The 19485-nt window shown below is 41.9% G+C and overlaps 1 protein-coding gene across 1 annotated transcript; it reads left to right on the top strand.

Annotated features, from left to right (window-relative positions):
* Positions 1-793: 793 nt before the first annotated feature.
* On the top strand, positions 794-16983 carry adam8b (ADAM metallopeptidase domain 8b). Its single transcript, XM_082543109.1, has 23 exons — positions 794-953; positions 2963-3072; positions 3576-3649; positions 3736-3811; positions 4113-4189; positions 4489-4687; positions 5467-5532; positions 5613-5675; positions 5756-5925; positions 6008-6089; positions 6166-6308; positions 6442-6628; positions 6915-7004; positions 8595-8811; positions 9889-9991; positions 10080-10248; positions 10340-10420; positions 11023-11107; positions 12797-12917; positions 12999-13158; positions 13234-13281; positions 13869-13919; positions 14392-16983. Exons 1-23 carry the CDS (start codon positions 914-916, stop codon positions 14518-14520), a joined length of 2541 nt encoding a protein of 846 aa, XP_082399235.1. The 5' UTR covers positions 794-913; the 3' UTR covers positions 14521-16983.
* Positions 16984-19485: the final 2502 nt, after the last annotated feature.

The following is a 19485-nucleotide window of genomic DNA, read 5'->3' as shown; positions in this document are numbered from 1 at the left end:
ACATGTTTTCTTACTCTTGGTACGTTATTTGAACTTTTTAATATGTCATACATTAAAAGGTAAAATAAAAATAAATCAGGTGATGTTTAGATTTATGATTGTTGAAGATTTTCTAAGGTTTAGTTAAAAAATTTAACCTTCTTTGCGAAAACCAGGACCAAAACATTATATATATATATATATATATATATATATATATATATATATATATATATATATATATATATATAGATAGAGATATAGATAGATATAGATATATATATATATATAGATATATATATAGATATTATACTTTTAAAACAGTCCTAACTGCATGGGGATTAACAGAAATGTCTGTGAATACAGAGAATATACTGTAAATTTAGAGAATTTTCCATATTGGGGTCGACAGAAATGACTGTAAGGGAAATAATCTCAATTCACTGGTGTCTGAACTTTTTGAAAAGCTTTGATTATTCGGTTTATGCTGACCCAAGTTATTAATCATAGCTTAAAGGTCTCATAGTTTTTATGATAATAAGATTAACATTTTTAGTTTAAATCTTAAGCTGTTGTTTCCACGTATACATGACTCCCACGTGTCATACTACAGTACGATGTATGATTTCTACATCTACACATATTTTGGGTGTTCCCACTGTGCTTGCTCATAGGGAGTTGTCTGGGGATTTCTTACCTTACACCTTAAAGCCACCTGAGGCAACTGCGATTTGGCGACACATAAATAAAATTTGACTTTATTTTTTAAAGCTTTATTACACCGGAAGTGTAGCCACAGTTGGCTTAACGTTGGGTATCCGGTAAGTCTGCGGGGCGGAGATAAGAACGAAGCTCGGGGGAGTCGCTGCCTGGAAGCGGCTGATTCACGACGGAGTAACGGGAGGTGATCGGCTGGGCCCGAGCAGAGCGCATCATGATGGGAGAGGACTTGTTCTTACTGTGGCTCACATGCGGTAAGACTTTTAACTCCAACAAAGTTTTACGAAGAGCAACAGGCTGCCGCTAAATCAGCAGAAAAGTGAATGAAGTCTGGCAGAGAAGCTTCGAACTATTAATAGGCGAGCAGAAGTTTATGTGGTTTAAAAAGGGTTTAAAGTCCCTGTAAAAGAAAACATATGGTTCAGTTTATAACAGTATTTCCCTCTTTATTTACGCAAATGTTGTTTTTCTTTAACCAATTTACTGTTTTATTTACAAGTTATGTTGCTTTACTAATAAATATTAACGCTCTTAAAAGATCTGATGTGCCTTTAAAATACAGAGGAGGAAACATGAAACAATTAGATCATCTGAGGTGATGGATAGGTAGACACGTGTGGTCTTAGATATGTTTGCCCTTTATTTAAGAAGAAATTTGAGATTTAAAATCTATTAGTAAGAAAGTCATGACCAAGAAAAACGATTTGATCAAGCTGAGGCAGGTTTAGTAAAACAACTGCATTAATAAAAACCCCTCGCTAATGTTTCCCTTTCTTTAAGTGTAAAAACAAGTATATTCTAAAAATGTTCAACAGGGGATATTATTTCTAGTTAAATTATTATTTTATATGAAATTTTATAAAAATCACATAATTATCCTGGCATAAGAAAAAATGCTTTTTAAAAAGAGCAAGTGAATTCAGTTTAAAATACCGGGAGGTCTTCAAAATAAAACACACAGAAGAACATGATAAAAATCAGCACAAAGCAAAAGAAAATCTAAATAATTCTTAAAATATGATCATTAAATAAAATAAGATTTTAAAATGATTAAGCCAAAAATATAAATACGTAGGACCTGGAAATTAAGTCAAATAATGGAAATAAAATAACTTCAGTTTTGCCTAATTTTTAGTTGAGAAAAGTTTTTTTGCCATCAGTCGCTGTGAGGTGAGGCAGGTAGATGATACTAAACGTAAATATTGTGCTTCTGAAATGCAAAGACGACAATAGAAGAGGATCTAAAATCGATCCTTGAGGGATGCCACATTTAATGCAACAGTTTCTGTCACAGCTGTGGCATTTTTTGTTTTTAGGATTCAAAGAGCTCGTCTAGATCTGGAAACTATTTTAGCTTTCTATACTTTTTCACTTGTTTGCAGTAAAGCTGGCATCACAACATCAGCTTTTAATGATCTCACTGCAGTTTACACTTTTAAAGACCAATCAGGTCTGGCCCCCAGTTACACATGTATGTGTAATTACATTTAAAAACCAAAAAAAACCACAAAAAAAAACCAGTCAAATCAAAAATTTCTGATTTGGAAGAAGTGCAACTCATCCACTTAACACACTGTACTGCAATAGCTACACGCTCTTCTTCTTATTCAGCTATTTATCAATAAGTGACTTATATGTATATAAATCATGCATATATTGTATATATTGTCTGTCTATGTTACTGTTTATACTGGAGCACTGTAACCAAAATAATTTCCCCTAGGGATCAATAAAGGATTCTGATTCTGAAATAAATTTTACACCCAGTCCAAGTGTCACAATCTGAAGCCAAAGTCATAGTTTCACTAAACAGAAACCTGGATGTTTGATCTGTTTTCAGAATATTCACTGGAGAAAACTTAAAAAAAAAAGGGCACGTTAGGCAATATTTAAAGGGTCCGTTTCTGGGTCATTTCTAACTTTTGGACTGATGGCCTCATATTAAACATAAGCACTGTTGCAGATTTTACTAAAAGCTGCAAAGCAACTCCACGCCCGAACATTTCCGCCACCATGATTGTCTTCTCCTGTATGCTCTAGATTTTGTTATGGGGTGACTCCCACAGAGCTCAAATGAGTGAAACCTAGATGCATGCACTGATGCAGTCAGATGTGAGCAGATGTTGCAGACTCTGTATTCTTGAATGCTTCTTTTTACATCAGACAGTCTGTTTTTGGGCTGAATTTGCCTAAATTTGCTTGGCATCTGCACTACTCCTTCATGATCATATACAGACAGTGACTCAGTGTTTGTGGTGTGTAGTTTGTATCGTGCACAGCTCGGGGACGTTGTCTCACGTGGAGCGTTACGAGGTGGTCCGACCTCAGAGACTCCAGGAGAGACACAGGAGGAGCCTTCAGGACCACCCGCAGGTACTGACGCCTCAGCTGCACATCACCGGTGCTCTCTCTAAAATATTTCTCATGTGATTCATTATTAAAAATAGTGGAATCTGCATACGTTACTGAGTATCGTTGTGCTGGTTTTTCCATGTCAGATAGGAATATTCTTCCAATAGTTCTCTGACATCAAGCTGATCTTTATTGTGTTAATGCATATTGTAAGCATCCTTTAATTTTGTGTTTTTAAGTCATTTTGGATGAGATTAGCGACACCCGGGACTGAAAAACCAACCTCTGTGTTCTCAGCATTTCAACATGTTTTCCTAATAACAGCTAATTTATCAGTGCAGTTTCACTAGCTGCTTTGCAGATTAAAAATGTGCAAACTATGTGTTATCATAAATCAGAAGCACATGTTTGGGTGCAGGACTTTTACCTGCACAGGTATTTTCCTTCCTTGCCTTTTTTCCCACAAGTGAAAGATGTTCAGGAGGTTAAACGCCGCCCTGTGACTTGTGCACGTTTCTCTGCAGCTTTATCCTGATACAGTTCGGTACGAGTTGGCCATCGAAGGGAGAAATCACACAATTCTTCTGGAAAAAAACAGGTGAGTTTCATTTCTGCTCAGCAAATGCAAATATTATATATATGTTATTATATATAAATACATGAAAATGAATTTCAATTTTATAGTAACCTTATTGGGAGAGACTACACTGAAACACATTATACTGAAGATGGCAAACGGGTGACAACATCACCGAAACAAGTGCGTTTTAACTTTATTTAAATGATTAAGTAAAATCTTGTTTGTTCAATCTCAAATGATATGTTTTTCACTTTTTGCAACATAAAAAATGTTTAAAAAATTTGACTTATTTATGTAAAATAGCCTCGAGTCCTGTTTTAAAGGAGAAGGAGCTGTTTCAAAAACTTTTTATTGCCCCAGAAATGATAAAAATCGAACATTTTAGACTTCTAATTGTGATTTTTATGGAAGCAAAAACAAAGAATCTCTGCGTGAGCGATGTCTGTACCAGCCGGCCTCACTGACCGATCCGTGTTTTTAGGATCATTGCTACTATCACGGTCACATCGAAGGCATGGATGACACCTCGGTGAGCGTGGGGATTTGTTCTGGCATGAGGTAAGAGAGCAGCGATAGATATTTTTACAACATAGGACTTCCTGTTTTATCACTTACATCATCTGTAGAGAAAGTTTCTCAGGTTCTTGAGAAACGCCTTGCTTCATATTTAGCAACCTGGTTGTTTTTCTGCTCGTTGCATTGCTGCTCTGTGCCCGGGTACCGCCGTTTCACCCTTAATGCCCCTTAACGACCCATTACGTCTGTTTGAAAGCTTTTATGTTTTTATAAGGATCAAAGTCACATCTCTTCTGTTCTTGGCAGACGAATAAAGTTATTTCTTTAATGTCGATGTGCAGTGGCTTCCTGAGAGCCCGGCAGCAGGTTTACCTGATCGAGCCTCTGGGGCAGACGGACGATGGCGATCATGCCGTTTACAGACAGGAGCACCTGAAAATCAGTGGCAGGCCCAGCTGTGGCTATTCATCCAACACCACCCTACTCTACGACCAGGACCAGGGCCCTCAGGTCGCTGGACTCTTCAGGTCCAGATCATGGGTATGCTCTAGTGCCAGTGTAGTTTTCTTTCACCTTCATATAATACAAAAGTTTTTATAACACTGAAGGAACCACAGCTAGAAGATAGGCACGTTTTCCTCAGTGAATTTTAAGAAAGCAGATCAAACATCCATCCCATGAATGATACTAATGTTCAGATTGGCTGTAAAATCGAAACTTGACCCCGAGGAGGTCAGCTGGGACCTTTCCTTTACTTAGTTTGATTTTTGTGTGCGTGTTTGTGAATTCCAGCCACTGTTCTGTTACATACGATGAGTCAGGGTTCGTCTTGGGACAGAAATGATCGTTCAGACGTCTCCTGATATCGAGAACAGATGAACACACATGTTCATCCTGTGTGTTCATCCCATCTCGAGGATCTTCTCTCGCACAGAGCTTTGCAAACCTTACTTTAAAGTCTGCTCTGCGGATAAGGAAACACGGTCCGTCTCTGCACCGTCAGCTAGCAGCTCAGCTCTGCCTGAGCTCCACCGGGTAGCAGAAACACCATTAATAGTTAGATTTCTCCAAATAGAAGGGGTCACACCGATGAAGTCAGTTAGAACCTCTGTGTAAATATATTTGGAATGCAGGACTTGAATTCATTCGCTCACATTTTTATTTGCAGAGGAGTGGTCCTCTTTTATTGTCCCCTTGTTCCATTTTAATGTGTGTAGATGTGTAGTAAAAGCACATAAGTGAGTAAATAATCAATAAATAATGAGGTTGATGTGTCATGTTGGCGTGTATTTCACAGTTTTTTTTGTGTTTCCTTTCAGAAATCGAATCCCACGCCGGGTCCTCAGAGGTTTGTCGAGCTGTATGTTGTGGTGGACAACGCTGAGGTAATAACGTCTCACTTTAAATAAAACTTCACCCTCATCGCTGAGTAAATCTGACACATTCGCCTCCTTTTCTCCTGCAGTATAAAAAATATGGAAGCAATACTGAATCCCGTATCCTCGGAGTCGTGAATCACATCGATAAGGTGAGTTTGCGTCCAGCTGTTTAAGATGTTTGACGTGTCTTAGCACATCTGTTCCTGACGGTCTCCTCCTCCGCCCGCAGCTGTATCGGCGTCTGAACATCCGCGTCCTGCTGGTGGGGTTGGAGATTTGGTCGAACAAAGACCTCATCGACGTCAGCCACAGTTCAGAAGCCACGCTGGACAAGTTCCTGGCGTGGCGTCAGGACGACCTCCTGCTGAGGGTGAAGCACGACAACGCCCAGTTTGTGACGTGAGGATTGACATTTGTGCAGATGTTTTAATTGCAGTGATGCCGCCGGCTTGACCTGACGGTGTGTTTTTGTCTTTAACAGCTGGAGAGATTTTGACGGAGAAACAGTCGGACTGGCAAATAAGTTCGCCATGTGCACCGGAAACTCAGGAGGCGTGAATCAGGTGGGAGTAATGGCGTCTGACTCTCGTTCATCAGGATGGACGATGGAGGTGATACTGATTCCTTTTTCTCCTTCAGGATCACCATGAAAACCCAATAGGCCTCGCCTCCACTATCGCCCATGAGATGGGACATAACTTTGGCCTTTCCCACGACGCTCCAGACTGCACGTGCGGTTCCACCTTCAGCGGGAAGGATTGTGTCATGGCAGAAAAGCTCATGTAAAAATGCAGACCAGAGCAGATGTAGAATTTTTTGCATCTGCAAACATTTTCCCATTTGTAAACCGTTAAAATCAGAGCAGGGGTGCGCTGAACCTTAAGCTGAGCCCAGATCTCCTTGTTCCTCCCACAGGGCAGGAAATCAAATGTTCCCGGAGTTGTTCAGCAGCTGCAGTCTTTCTCAGCTCGCTGAATTCCTGGAGCGAGCTCAGCCCAGCTGCCTGCAAAAGCCCACCTCCTCCAGGATCATCGCCGTGGGCCCCCGCTGCGGCAACGGCATGATGGAGCCCGGAGAGGAGTGCGACTGTGGCACGGTGGAGGTAACCCCAGCTACGTTTAAATATGTCCTTTGCTGAAGGGAGATGCTATTTAGGTTCTTCCATTTTATCCCACTGCTGTGGTTTCCTGTCTGAGGTTAGGGCAGGTAGCGTGTGCAGAGCTGCAGCCTTAAAGAGTTCAAATTTAAAATAGCTTTCTAGTGTGCTCACACCTCATCAGAAGGGGGAGAATTCCTGGGTGAGGTCACTGCCTTCATCGCTGCAGCCATGTTTGAGGATCAAGTGTGTGCACAGAAACAAACGTTGTGTGTCTTTGTGTTTTTTGCAGGAATGCAACAATCCCTGCTGCGATGCCTCGACTTGTCGGTTGACTGCAGGATCCCAGTGTGCTCACGGACAGTGCTGTGAGAAGTGTCAGGTACTGAAGCTGCTCTGCTCCCTTCTAATGTGGCTTTATATTAATCCGTACCTACACAGTATAAGACGCCTCATTCCAAAGCACGTTGCATCTAAACAAAGGTGCAGAAAACAACCTAAATTTGAATGTAGATTCAGAGCGTCAGCGTGCTGCGAGGACATTAATACTAATCACAGGTCCAGCTGTGATTAATCGAGTTCTCGATGAAGTTTAAAACTCTCTGGAGACAAAAATACGTTCAGCATGTGTTTTAAATTATTCCCTGACACATTTTTGGAATCTGGCTCTGAAGCCGGTCTGTGATTTGATAACTAACAGAGCTCACATTCACAAAAACATCCGAGTCTCAAATTTAGCGACGTGTTGGCTGAAAACGTCAAACCCCAGACTCTCTTTTCTCCTCAGAGTAATTTCCAAATAAAGCTGTGGGAGATGCTTTTCACTCAGCAATTTCCCGGGCTTTCTCCAGAATTTTAAGAACATTATGTATACAGTTTATCCCAAATATCAATGCAACACACAGCTGTGTGTGTGTGTGTGTGCTGCTAATCTCTGCACACATCAGCTGGATTCTGAACGAAGCTGCTATGTTTTTCTCAACTCCTGCTCTGCCTAATGCAATGACACATTTTGTAAAGCACACCAGAATAAATAATGATAATTCGAGCCATATGTGCAGCTTCTCTGCCGTGTGTCACAGATAGTTGCCAACTTTAGTGAGGTAGTGAAAGTTGTCAATGATTTGAACTTCCAGAATCTGTAAAACATGCAGTGCATGGAGCAGCTCAGCCACAGAAACCCACGAAGCTCCCAGCACACCTCTTTTGTGCTGAGCTGGCTCCCACCGGGGACGTTTTATGGAAAAACAGTCATTAACGTCACTGTGTCACAAAAACGATTGCACACACCAGCAGCTAGTTTCTCAGTAGGTGGTTCTGGATGTTGTAATGAGTAAGATTTTTCTCCTGGGAACATTAATCCTCTTATCTACATTGAGTAGATACTGAAATATCTTTTTTATATAACTGAGAAATATTGATGTGCTATATTTAAAAAAAAAAAGTCAGGCACTGTCAAAGTATGCCATGTTTTGCAAAAATATTTCAAAAGATATCTTCATGAAGGCCTTGGAGGACGATCAGAGGCTCGCCTTCTGGTAACTGCTGAGATATTTTACTGAAAATTTGCAGGAAAGTCAGCGCGTCACTAAAATAGATCAAGATTAATACTCAGGATTATGAATATTTCAGAATTTTTTGACAATCTGTCCAGTAAATGAAATGAATGCCGATTTTCTGTTGTAGCTGTTGGGATATAACAATCCCCATTCTCTGTGAAGTTCAGGACCTTTCCTAAAGACACACCCCGCCTCTGACTAATAAATGTAAGGTTACTCTTACACCTGCTGTTCAGCACTAACAGGAAAGGGAGGATAACACCCTGCTGTTTCAGTTTTTTATAACTCACCACATCCTTCCTCAACTGACAGTTTCAAGGCCTGGAACAGTGCTACAAAAACCTACAAGCGAATTATTGTCCAGATCTGGTACATACAGAAGGTCAAAACACTAAAATATTATTTTTGTTCAGTTGAAGTCATCTGGGAGCGTGTGCAGGCAGTCAGCCGGGACCTGCGACCTGCCCGAGTTCTGCACCGGACTGTCGTCGGATTGTCCTGAAGACAGCTTCGAGATGAACGGCAAGCCCTGCTACAAAACGCTCCAGGGCAGCGGCACTGTCCAGGGATACTGCTACAACGGCCAGTGTCCCACCCAGGAGCATCACTGCTGGAGGCTTTTTGGACCAGGTACGCTCAGCATGCTGCTATCGAAGACATCAGCTGCTGGTTTGGGAAGTCCCAGTTTGAGGCTCTTTTGCTTTCTTGGCTGATATCTGCACGCTCAGTTAGAAAGGTGCACCTCAGGGTTTGTATATAAAAATGTGACTTTGGTTTTTGGCTGTGCATTTTGAAGCCTCGCTGACCATATCCAGACACGAGGATGGAGCACGAGGTTATCACCTGGTGGTTAGCAAGCTGCACGCTTAAACTGTACAGCTTGTGATTCCATTAAAAAAAGTCCTGAAAGGCTCCAACAGCACAGACACAGAGAACAGGTTGAGCTCAGTGGCTCGGGTTAGCGTAGGTGAGCTCTAACAGGCTGCCTGTGAACCAAAGCACCACACCGCTGACTCTGAGGCTTAACAGCATCCTAATGAATGAGTTATTTAAAAATAATCATCCAGCCTGCAGCTGTTACACCGAAACATGCAAAAATGCTCCAGTAAAGTTGGACATTTTAACAAGGGAAGTCTTTGGGAACTGACTGGCTTTTGGGGCCTCAAGTGGCCATGAGGGGAACTGCAGGCCTTAGCTTGTCCCCCGCCCCACCCTCCGGCGTTACTTCTTGGTTCGTTTAGGGATAAATCAGCACTGTTTTGAGTAGATGAGATAAGCCTCAAGGAGCTTTTAGCCATTGGTCTACAAACATTTAGATTTTACTGTCATGTGGTGGAAATAACTTTAAGATATCTGTCCAACTAAATATTTAATACATTTTGTTATGTAAGCGATTGCAAAGAAAGTCTCATAAGAGGTTTGTAAATACAGTCCATTGATAAAAGGCAAGACTAACACATTAGATCAGTACTTTTCTGGCCATTTTGATGAGTTCAGCAGCGTGCAGTTAAGGCGCCTCGTCACTTTAGTTATATTTAACTCTGACATCGATCCCACTCTGGCATTTCTGGACGCTTAGAATTTAAAAACGCTGCTGAACCCATGTGCTCGGAGGTGCATTAGTATAGCAAACGCAACGATGTAGAGTCTCAGACCGACAATAAATGACAGATTAACATGAAGCTTTCCTTCTGTGCCTTCTTCCAGGGGCCCAGGTGGCACCAGATTTATGTTTCAACCTGAACCAGCGTGGCGAGGAAGGCGCTAACTGTGGGAAGAACAAATTCGGCTTCATTCGTTGTGCTCCACAGTACGTGTCACCATCTGTCATTCACCCTGAATTCAGAGTGATGAAGAAACACCACAAAGCTCTGGATTAATGCTTTTGTTTTGTGTAGGGATGTTAAGTGCGGATCGATGTTTTGTGAGGAAGGAGGCGAGTCTATCACAGGGAAACGGGCAAGCTACAACACAATGTACGGCAAAGAGTGCAAACTCGCCGTGGACGACGATAAGAGGAGAAACCTGGACATGGTGCCGAGTGGCACGAAATGTGCGCCGGATAAGGTAAAACTGTCACAGGGAGACACATTGCAGGACGATTAATTTTCTTTGAATATTTTGGCCGTTTTACTCAGAATCAAACGTTTGTGCTCAGGTTTGCCTCAATAACAGATGTGTGGATGTGTCAGCCTACGGGAAGAGGGAGGACTGTGCAAAGAAGTGCAACAACAACGGAGTAAGTTCAAAATCAGAGAACTAACCGTAATTTTCACACCATTAAACATGAACCTTCACCTCATCCCCTCACCTGAAACAACATCTGGTGTTAAACTGAACCCGAGCTCCATGTTTGCCCTGAGTTTAGTCTGTCAGGAGACATACAGGCAGCCATAAACTTAGATGTTTTAATGAGGGATGTAGAAGAAACAGCAGAGAGCAGACGGGGCAGGAACAATAGCAGCTTCAGAGCCAAAAATTATTAAAAAAGAGATGAAAAAGCAGCGAGAGAGAAAGAAAGAGCTGGTATTACCAAATAAGTCAAACTAAAAGTGGTGCTAGGTATGAGAAAAGAGATGAGGAATGCACTGTTTATGTTGTTTTAGCCATCACAGCAGACTAAAACTGGACAAATGCAGCTAGTCTCAAGGAATGTAACAGCCTCCTAACGACGGGGGAAGAAACTATAAATGACTTTAAACACTGACTGAATAAAATGAAGAAACGATCAGATAAAAAACTGCAAACGCCTTTCAAACACGATCCAAACCAGTCGCGTTGAACATGAGCTCCACTTCCACGACTCGTGTTTTTAATCATTTAACTGCTTTTTATCCGCAGGTGTGTAATCACAGGAACGAGTGCCACTGTAATCCCGGCTGGGCTCCTCCCAAATGCAACGTCCAGTACGCGGATTTACCTCAAGGTACAGACGCTGCGGTGCATTTAACGTTCACGATAAACTATGAAGCACGACGTTTAGAGACGTTCAGCTGCTGTTGTAATCTACAGGCTCCATGAGACTTTCAGATGAAAACAGGTCACAGCTGCTTGTTGAATCATTTTTCCAGTGAATAAGAAACATGAGTGATTCATTATGAGAGCCTCCCAGCACTGACCCCGTTTGCTCTAATTTAGTTTCAACACTCTTTTGTAGAAGACTTGGTTGTCTCTGCAGCAAGTTCTGAAGCTTGAACTTGAGTTGCGCCTCATGATTGTGCAACTTTCTGTCCACATAGTACCAAAGAAAAGGGGAAGAAGAGACTCTAAAACACACTTTCCTCTGAACAAAACAAAAAATTTAGTGAAACTAAAGCTAATTAAGAAAATAAGAGGATGACATAACTTCCTCTGAACACTGCTCTTGTTGTTTGTGTGGAAAATTCCTTTTACATAACATTTTCATGTTGCTCTTAGAAAATAACATTTTCAGATTTGATAGTCTAATCGTTCTGCAAAATCAGAAGCTGGTAAGTTGTTAAAACGGGAAAAAGATGCTTCGTATTGAGTTTTTAGCCACAGTTCAAGAGCTTCCTCACGATTTAGTTGTAAAATTTAAACTAAAATCTTCATTTTTATTTGTTACTTAAAAGCCGTGATCAGAAAATTTTGCTCCTGAGGCCAAAGAAAAAGCAAAAACCGCGACTGGTTTAAATTTAGCTTTTAGATAATCTTCAATCGCTTCTTCCAGCGTGGCTGCCGTTTGTAAAACGCTCCGTGGAAATCCTGGTCCGACCACTTTCAGGAGCTCTTTTGTGATTTCACCCTGGGCCACAAACTGTTCGTGTCGAGGATCATTGTTACTCAGAGAGCTGGGAGCAAACAGCTGTTTTCAGAGAGCAAGAACTGTGACCCAAGTGTGGTCGTTCAACATGAAGTTCTGCAGTAATGAAATGAGGGGATTAGGATTCCTGCATCCTCATTCAACCATTAAACCAACCGACATGAAACCCAGACTAAATATTTACTTACTGAACGAGCCAAAGAAAAGCTCGAGTTCAAGTGGAGAGATCAGGACTTAGACGGGGCAAAGACACACAACATAGTGCAGTGGTTTGGTGCAGTCACCTAACTAGCAAAAGATCCATGGTTTGACCCCGGGAGCAGAAACGGATGCCTTTGGGAATCTATCTGGAACAGCATCTGGTGTAAAACCACACCAGATACCCACTGGTGAGGAAGGGAGCAGCCCAAAGTAGCTGGAGAAGTTGGTCCAGAGTGCACAAGGAGCCGACCTTGAAGGGAAGATCGGACAAATATAAATCGGGTCTGGTTTTTGCTTTTAACGAGAGCTCTAGCAGAACTTTAAGACCCTTTGTTAGAGCTTAAATTAAACTGAACAAAATGAAAACGTGACCCAGTTTTATTGCTCAGAAGATGACCAGATTTCATCATCTGACTCAATGACTCCAGGAGCTCTGTGGCTAACGGAGAGAGTCAATATGAGCCAAAGTCTCTGAGGGACGTTTCCAGCACCTTGTTGAATCTATGCCATGAAGGACTAACGCAGTTCTGAAGGCAATGCTGTTCAGAATTTAATTGCACTTAGACATAAAGAGTGCAAAAAAGGACGCATCAGTACTTAAGTGCAGTTTTACGTTTCCTCTGCCTGCAGATCAGGTTGGGCTGATAGCCGGTGTGTGCGCAGCAGTCTCCATCCTGCTGGTCGTCACTCTGCTGATTGCTGGGCTGATGTGCTGTAAGAAGGACGACATGGAGCGCTACATCGCTACAAGGTAGTTTTCCCCCTCTGCGGTCTGGACTCTTCATCTTTTCCTTCTTCTTCCCGGCTAAATAAATAAATGTTGTCTTCACAGGAAAGTGCATTCAGCTGAAGGGAAGCTGAACCCGTCGTTCCAAGAAGGAAGTGGTAAAGAAAGACCTCAGATCAGTCAGCCCACCTTCATGGAGACCACAGCAAAACAGGCCTGCACCCCTCTGATGGGTCGAGTGACCCCCTGCAGACCCGCCCCACAGGTACGCCGAGCAGCCAGGTGTACGCAGGTCTCAGTTTTACTGTGAAATGCTGACAAACCGCTTTTTGTTTTCCAGCCACCGCTGAAAGCGTCTTCATCGTCAGTCACGTCGGAAACTGAGCCGGTAAGACTTTTGTTTTTAAAGACATAATGCAAAATGAAGATCGCAGCAACTTGAGCGTCTATTAAAGCTTAAAAATGAAACTATGTTAAATAACATGCATAAAGGAGACCTGCCATCTTTTTTCCTTACTTTCTGCCCTGTGTAATATTATAATGAGATCACCGTGGTTACAAGCTAAAAGCTCAGGCTTCATTTTTTTTGTGTGACTCATTACCTCACTCAATCTTATCTTTATGAGGGGCAGCCAATCAGAAGAAACTGTCAGCTGTTTCTTTGCTGGTATCGTGTAGACTGAGCCCAGCTTTAAACTCAGCTTTTTTGGACGTAGTTTAGTCTACAGTGTTGAGCTGTTTAATGAAAACAGCTTAGGAAGGAATTGTTGATTTTTGCAGACTTTACTGGAACAGCCAGTCACAGAGGACTGATAAACATCAGTGTAGCTCTGTGGCTTTATGAAATAATGTCATTGTTGATTTTTGGTTTCCATGTGATCAAACTTGGACTTTAATGTTCATTAGGAGCCTGTAAAGTGTCAGCATCTGCTCTAAATCCCAGTTAAATAACAGTCTTCTTCCTTTTCACCACAGATGAAACCTCTACCTCCATCTAAACCTTTACCAACTCTGAATAAAACACAGGTGAGCGCCAAGGCAGAGAATTTTAAACACTTTTCCCCAGGACGTCATATAAAGGTCACTCGTTTGATTTATTTTCATTGATTCATTCATATTTAGATGTTCTTTCTGGGGATCAATAGGGATCAACTGGTCTGCCCAAACATTTTCCAGCTCTACGTTTTTTATTTTTGGACTTACTCGAGTAGCTTTGCATGATTCACAACTCAAAATAATCCTTATGCATGTCACACTGGGCCTTCGTGAAGCTAGAGCTCATCAGCTGTCTCAAACAAACCGATTGGGTGCCTCTTTAAAAACAGAGTTGGAATACGTGACAATATAAGGGATCTCCATGACATCATGCAGAGCCATCATTATTTGAAACTTTAGTTTAACATGAGCATCCACCCCGATGACAGGAAGCAGTGTTGAGGTGCAGAAGTTGCTAATTTGCTTTCATAAATTCACCTAAGAATCATTTTTTGTTTTTCAGAACAAAGCAGTGAAACCAACCCCTCCTCCCGTACCTCCGGTCAAGCCCAGCCCTTTGCCGGCAACCAGAATAAAGCCTTTCGCGCCTCCTCCGCCCCCAGCGAAGCCTCGTGTTCACAGACTCGCATGAAATCCTCATCAAGAGTATCGACTTGTACCAAAGCAGAGACATCCAGGGTGTAGTTTTACTTTTTAAAAGCGAGTGACTCGCCGACGCTCGGCTCTGTGGAAAAGTTTACGCTTCAAAGCCGGTAAAGATGTTGTGCAGACCGAGGCTCCACCAGCTGAGAGTATCTTTAATGACACGAGACCAACAGCTGCACAGCTGCTGTGGAAAAGTCTGATTTTTTTTTTTCTTGGCTGTTTTCTGGTGGTGGGGTTCGTTCTAAATTAACTGCTGCTGCAGTTTTCCTCCTGTGTAACGCGTGTAAAGCACTTTTATAAGATATTGTTTTACAGTATTTATTTAATGAGTGTTTAAGGGACTGCATGAAAATGATTAGGCAGTTATCTTTTTCGTGAATGGTAATGTGTTCAGTTTGTAGCTTGTTTGGGACACTCACACACTCTGTGCCTCTACAAGCAGCTCTAATCAGTATGTTTTATAAGATAATGTGAAAAAGTGTCCATGTCAAAGGGTCACTTGTCCTGATACCTGCACAGAACTGAGCTTGCAGCTCCACTGTGATATAAAGAGATCTGAATGTTGCTGGGACTCATTTAGGACGTAATTAAACAGGAGCAAAGCAAAACTAAGCAACTAGTCTGAACATAATAAGAAAGAAAATCCTAATTATATGTCAAAGGTCTCTAAATCATGGGCCACCCTGCATTGTTAAAATTGCACAGGCATAATGTCAGAGCACTTTTAACATTTTTTACAGCATTGGGGAAACTCAAGCTTCAGAGGTGAACATTTATAAGACAGTTTGCCACTTTTTCCAGTCTTTGTGCACAAATTTGCTTGTAGACTTTCTTTTTTGTAAAGTAAAAAATTTATTCTCTTAAATTTGGTACGTTTTCTTGTAAATTTGACTTTTTTTCAACAAATTTTAGTGGCCCTAATACGCCCTGTTAGGTTCATGTCCGTGTGGCCATGCAGAATCAAAGACGGCTGCTGTGTAACACAGTAAATCAGACCGTTGACTGATGGTGTATACTAATACAATACCTGATCACCAACAAATAGAAGTGATCAACTTTCCTATTACTTACCTGATGGAGATTTGTGTGAGACGGCAAACGCCTGTTGCTTACTCAGCAGTAAAAACACAAACAAAAGAATCTGTAACTTCATAATGAATGTGAAAAAAGCTGCAGCTCCAGTAAAAGAACAATGGGCAGGAGCTCGGGCAGCTCTCAGCCTAACTAGCCTGAGTGTATTCAGCAGTGAAAACTCATCTCAAGCAGACTGCATGTGAGTAAAGAGCTGGAGGCATTTTAGGAGACAGTCAGGAAATGTATGGGAGAATTCTTCAGCAGCAAATATGCCGGCAATGTTTCACTTCCAGTTAAAAAGATTTTTGAAAGTATATTTTAGGGAAAGTCTGCAAAGTTTTAAACCTGTTTTTAATCAAATTTGATCAGTTGTGTAATTTCTATGTCCTGGTGAGCAAAATGATAGGTTTAGGGAGGAACTCTGAGTCCAGCAGCCTGAAAGAAAAACAAAATAACCTCCAAAATATCAGAAAGAGGTAGAAGAATCTAACTGCGAGTGACAACAGCCAGTCTGTAAACCTGTTACTAATCCCAACATGTTTCTAAGTGGTGTGAAACGTTGATTCGAGTGGTTTTGTAATGCCGTTATTCAAAATTTTAACGATGTGCTACCCTTTATTTTATTTAAATGCTGGACTCAAAACTTTTTGAACCAACCACGAGACAGCGTTCGTCTGCATCCTTAATTGTTCTTATTTAAATTCTTCTTTGGAGACCAGCTTGTAAAAATAGCCAAATGAACAGCTGAGACCAAAAACAGAGCGACTGGTGAGGTTTCACTAATAGCTGCACGCAAACGCAGCCTCAAATGTTTTTTACCTGTTGGTTTGTGATTGTTGTGCCTTTTTTTTCTTTTAAATTAAACAAAGTTCCAGTTGATACTGAGAGATCAATGGGAAACTGTATTTTTTTCCTTCTTTTTTTGGATTTTTGACTTTCATGCAGTCCCTACAGTGCCTTCGCAGCCATTTTGTGCCTTCTACAAAGTGTTTTTTTTACATTACTTTGCACTGTACTTGAAGGTACGTCCGTTACGTGGCCTCTGTGTGTTACTGTGGTTCAGCTTTAAACCTTTTTAAGCTCCATTGTTCGTTCAGTCCCACAGAGGTGGGGAATGGGTGGATGTAATGGAGCCTTGAGGAGAAATTACTGTTTTGTTTGTTTTCTCTTAAACTGCACTGATATTTTTCTAGGAAGAGTTGTGAAGGTTTCATATGTTGAACTGCAAAGTAGTCATTAATCCAAAACTACAGCGTATGATTTCACATGATAACCGTCCTCTTTAATTGTAATCAGTTGCGTATGATCAGATGTAAAAACTTGAATTCCCATGAAGCGCTTTCTGTTGCAATGAATAAAGTGCACTTTATTTCGACAGTGTGATCATGTTGCATCAGCTGACTGTGTAATTCATTGGTGTGGTCCAAAACATGAGAGGGAAATTACATCCGTTACATTGGATTTGTTTTCCTTGTGTAACATTTAATTAACTGACCGAGCAGCCTTCTATTGTTCTTCCCCAGCAAACAGTGTCTTTACTGGTCTCTAATGAGCGGCTAAAGGAAGCAGGTCTGAGAGGCAGCTGCGAGGACTCAGACTTTATCGTCTGAGTTTCCTGTTTGGCATCCAGACATTTTTTTTTTTTTTAATGTCTTCTGTTAACTGAAATGCTGCTCACTTTTCTTTGGAGAAACAAGAACTTTCACTGTGAATCAATAAAAGGCTCAAGTGACGTCTTACTGCAGCACAGAAAACACAAACATCCATGCTGGACCCCCTCTTCCCTTCTGAACTTCCCTAATTCTTGGAAGCCTTCCTCGGGTTCCATCACCTCCCAGAGGTGCTCTGCTGGACTGAGATCAGGCGACTGGAGGCCATTCAAGTACAGCGAACGATCTGAGGTTCAGGATGCTGCAGTAGCAATCGGAAGACAGGTACACTGCGGTCAGTAAGCTGAGGGGTTTAAATGATGCTCACCATTAAACCAGCAGCATCCTAAACTGTTCATACAATGTATATTATGCTGTTGTCTCATTAGAGTGAGCCTGTGGGAACTGTAGCCTCAGTTTCCTGCTCTTAGCTGACAGGAGTGATGCTCGTGGGGCCTCCTGCTGCTGTAGCCCATCAGCTTCAAGGTCTGATGTGTGCATTCAGAGATGCTCTTCTGCATACATTGACTGTAATGAGTCGTTATTTGAGTTTCTGCCTCCTTCCTATCAGCTCGAAGAAGCCAGGCCATTCTCCACCGGCTTCTGACATCAGCGAGGCTTTTTCTCCCCATAGACCTCCCACACGCTGGACATTTTCCACTTTCAGACCAATTTCTGTAAACTCGGGGATGGTTGTGTGGGAAAATTGCAGCAGATCAGCAGTTTCTGAAATATTTAGGCCACAACGTTTGGCAGCAAGCACTCTTCCCCATTCAGATCCTCAGTTTGAACTTCAGCAAGTTGTCTTGACCGTGTCTACATGCGATATGCGTGCGATTGGCTGATTGCAGGTTTACACGTACAAGCAGAGCAGGACTCAAAAACAAAAACGGAGGGGTAAGTGAGCAGTTCACCCTCTGGATTTTTGTTATGAAAGGGGAAGATATCCATAGAAGCAAACCTAAACGTGCTTATTTCTGCTTTAAACCATTTTAACATGGGAGTCGGCCTCAAGTGGCCATGAAAGGAGCTGGAAGGCGTTTATTCTGTTGAGATCAAACACTGATGTTCTGTGATACCGGCTCTGGCAAAGGTGTTTGATGGAGTTGAGGTCAGGACTCTGACCTCAGGACCTCCACACCAAACTGGCAACCCTCTCGCTTTTGTCCAAACTATCATAGTAGCTGAAGCAGCAAACTGCAGGACGAAGACAAGAGAAGCATAAATATGACTCTCTGCTAGACAAACTCCCACAAATATTTAATGTCAGATGTGTAAATCTCACTGTAAAAAGGGGGGGAAATGTGACTTTAAGCTCTGCTGTAAATCAGATATGGGAGTCGAGCCTGGAGGAATGTGGGACTGAGTAGAGGGGGCGGGTGCTGGTGGTGGTTTCTCTCCGAGAGCTCGTCTGATTCACTCTGATTCACGGCTAATAAAACAACAGTTAACAATGAGCGTGGCTTGTTTGGCAGCAGAACGTTTCGCCTGTGCTTGCTGCCCACTTAACGAGCGCATTCTGCACGAGTTGATACGCGATGACGAAGCCTTCTCTTCAAAGAGATCCGGGCGTCGACTCAACCCTGCAGCCAGCTGTGTGTTTACTCTGCTTTGAGCTCATTTTGCAGGACAAAACCACAACACTTTCTAGGGTAACATACTTCAGAGTGACCTCCGTGTGGTCTCCCAAACCACGTTTACGTTTCCTGCCTATAACTATTTTAAACTCGGGGTAAAATAACAGAATATTACTAATAACAGCGTATTAGTCCTAAACGTTTCAGTGTGCAGAGATAAGATTGTAATCTAAGCCTATCCGGAGGCCGACAGCTGTGACCTGGCATGACTTTTCGTGCTTGTAACACTTCTGACAAATCACTTCCTGACGTGTGCTAAAACAGTTGATGCTGAGCCAGAAACACTTAAACCAGGTCATGAGAAGAAGAGTGAATAAGATGATCATCTGCACTGACTCACTCTTAAAAGACTCAGATAAAATTATTGAATACCCGAGTCAAGTTATCTCGAATGATACCAACTTCCCCTTTTTTGATACCGACCAAAAAAAACCCCAAAAAAACGTCCTCTATTGAGTCACGATTACAGAGCAGTGACCGCACTGAGTGCAATCAAACTGTTTGCATTAAGCTTGTTTGTTATGAAGTCCTGAGAAACACCGAGAGAACACTAACGTGTACAGGAAGTCCTGTCAGGACGTTTCCTTCCTT

The sequence above is a fragment of the Aulonocara stuartgranti genome (assembly GCF_965226115.1).
Source record: "Aulonocara stuartgranti genome assembly, chromosome: 8".
Lineage (NCBI taxonomy): Eukaryota > Metazoa > Chordata > Actinopteri > Cichliformes > Cichlidae > Aulonocara > Aulonocara stuartgranti.
The sequence above is the reverse complement of the archived record's forward strand: the minus strand, read 5'-3'. Positions and strand labels throughout refer to the sequence as shown.

Coding starts and splice junctions, on each gene's coding strand:
- adam8b (XM_082543109.1), top strand. CDS start 914: ATGATGGGAGAGGACTTGTTCTTACTGTGGCTCACATGCG. Junction 6,629..6,914: donor GCGACTGTGGCACGGTGGAG/GTAACCCCAGCT, acceptor TGTTTTTTGCAG/GAATGCAACAATCCCTGCTG. Junction 8,812..9,888: donor CTGGAGGCTTTTTGGACCAG/GTACGCTCAGCA, acceptor GCCTTCTTCCAG/GGGCCCAGGTGGCACCAGAT.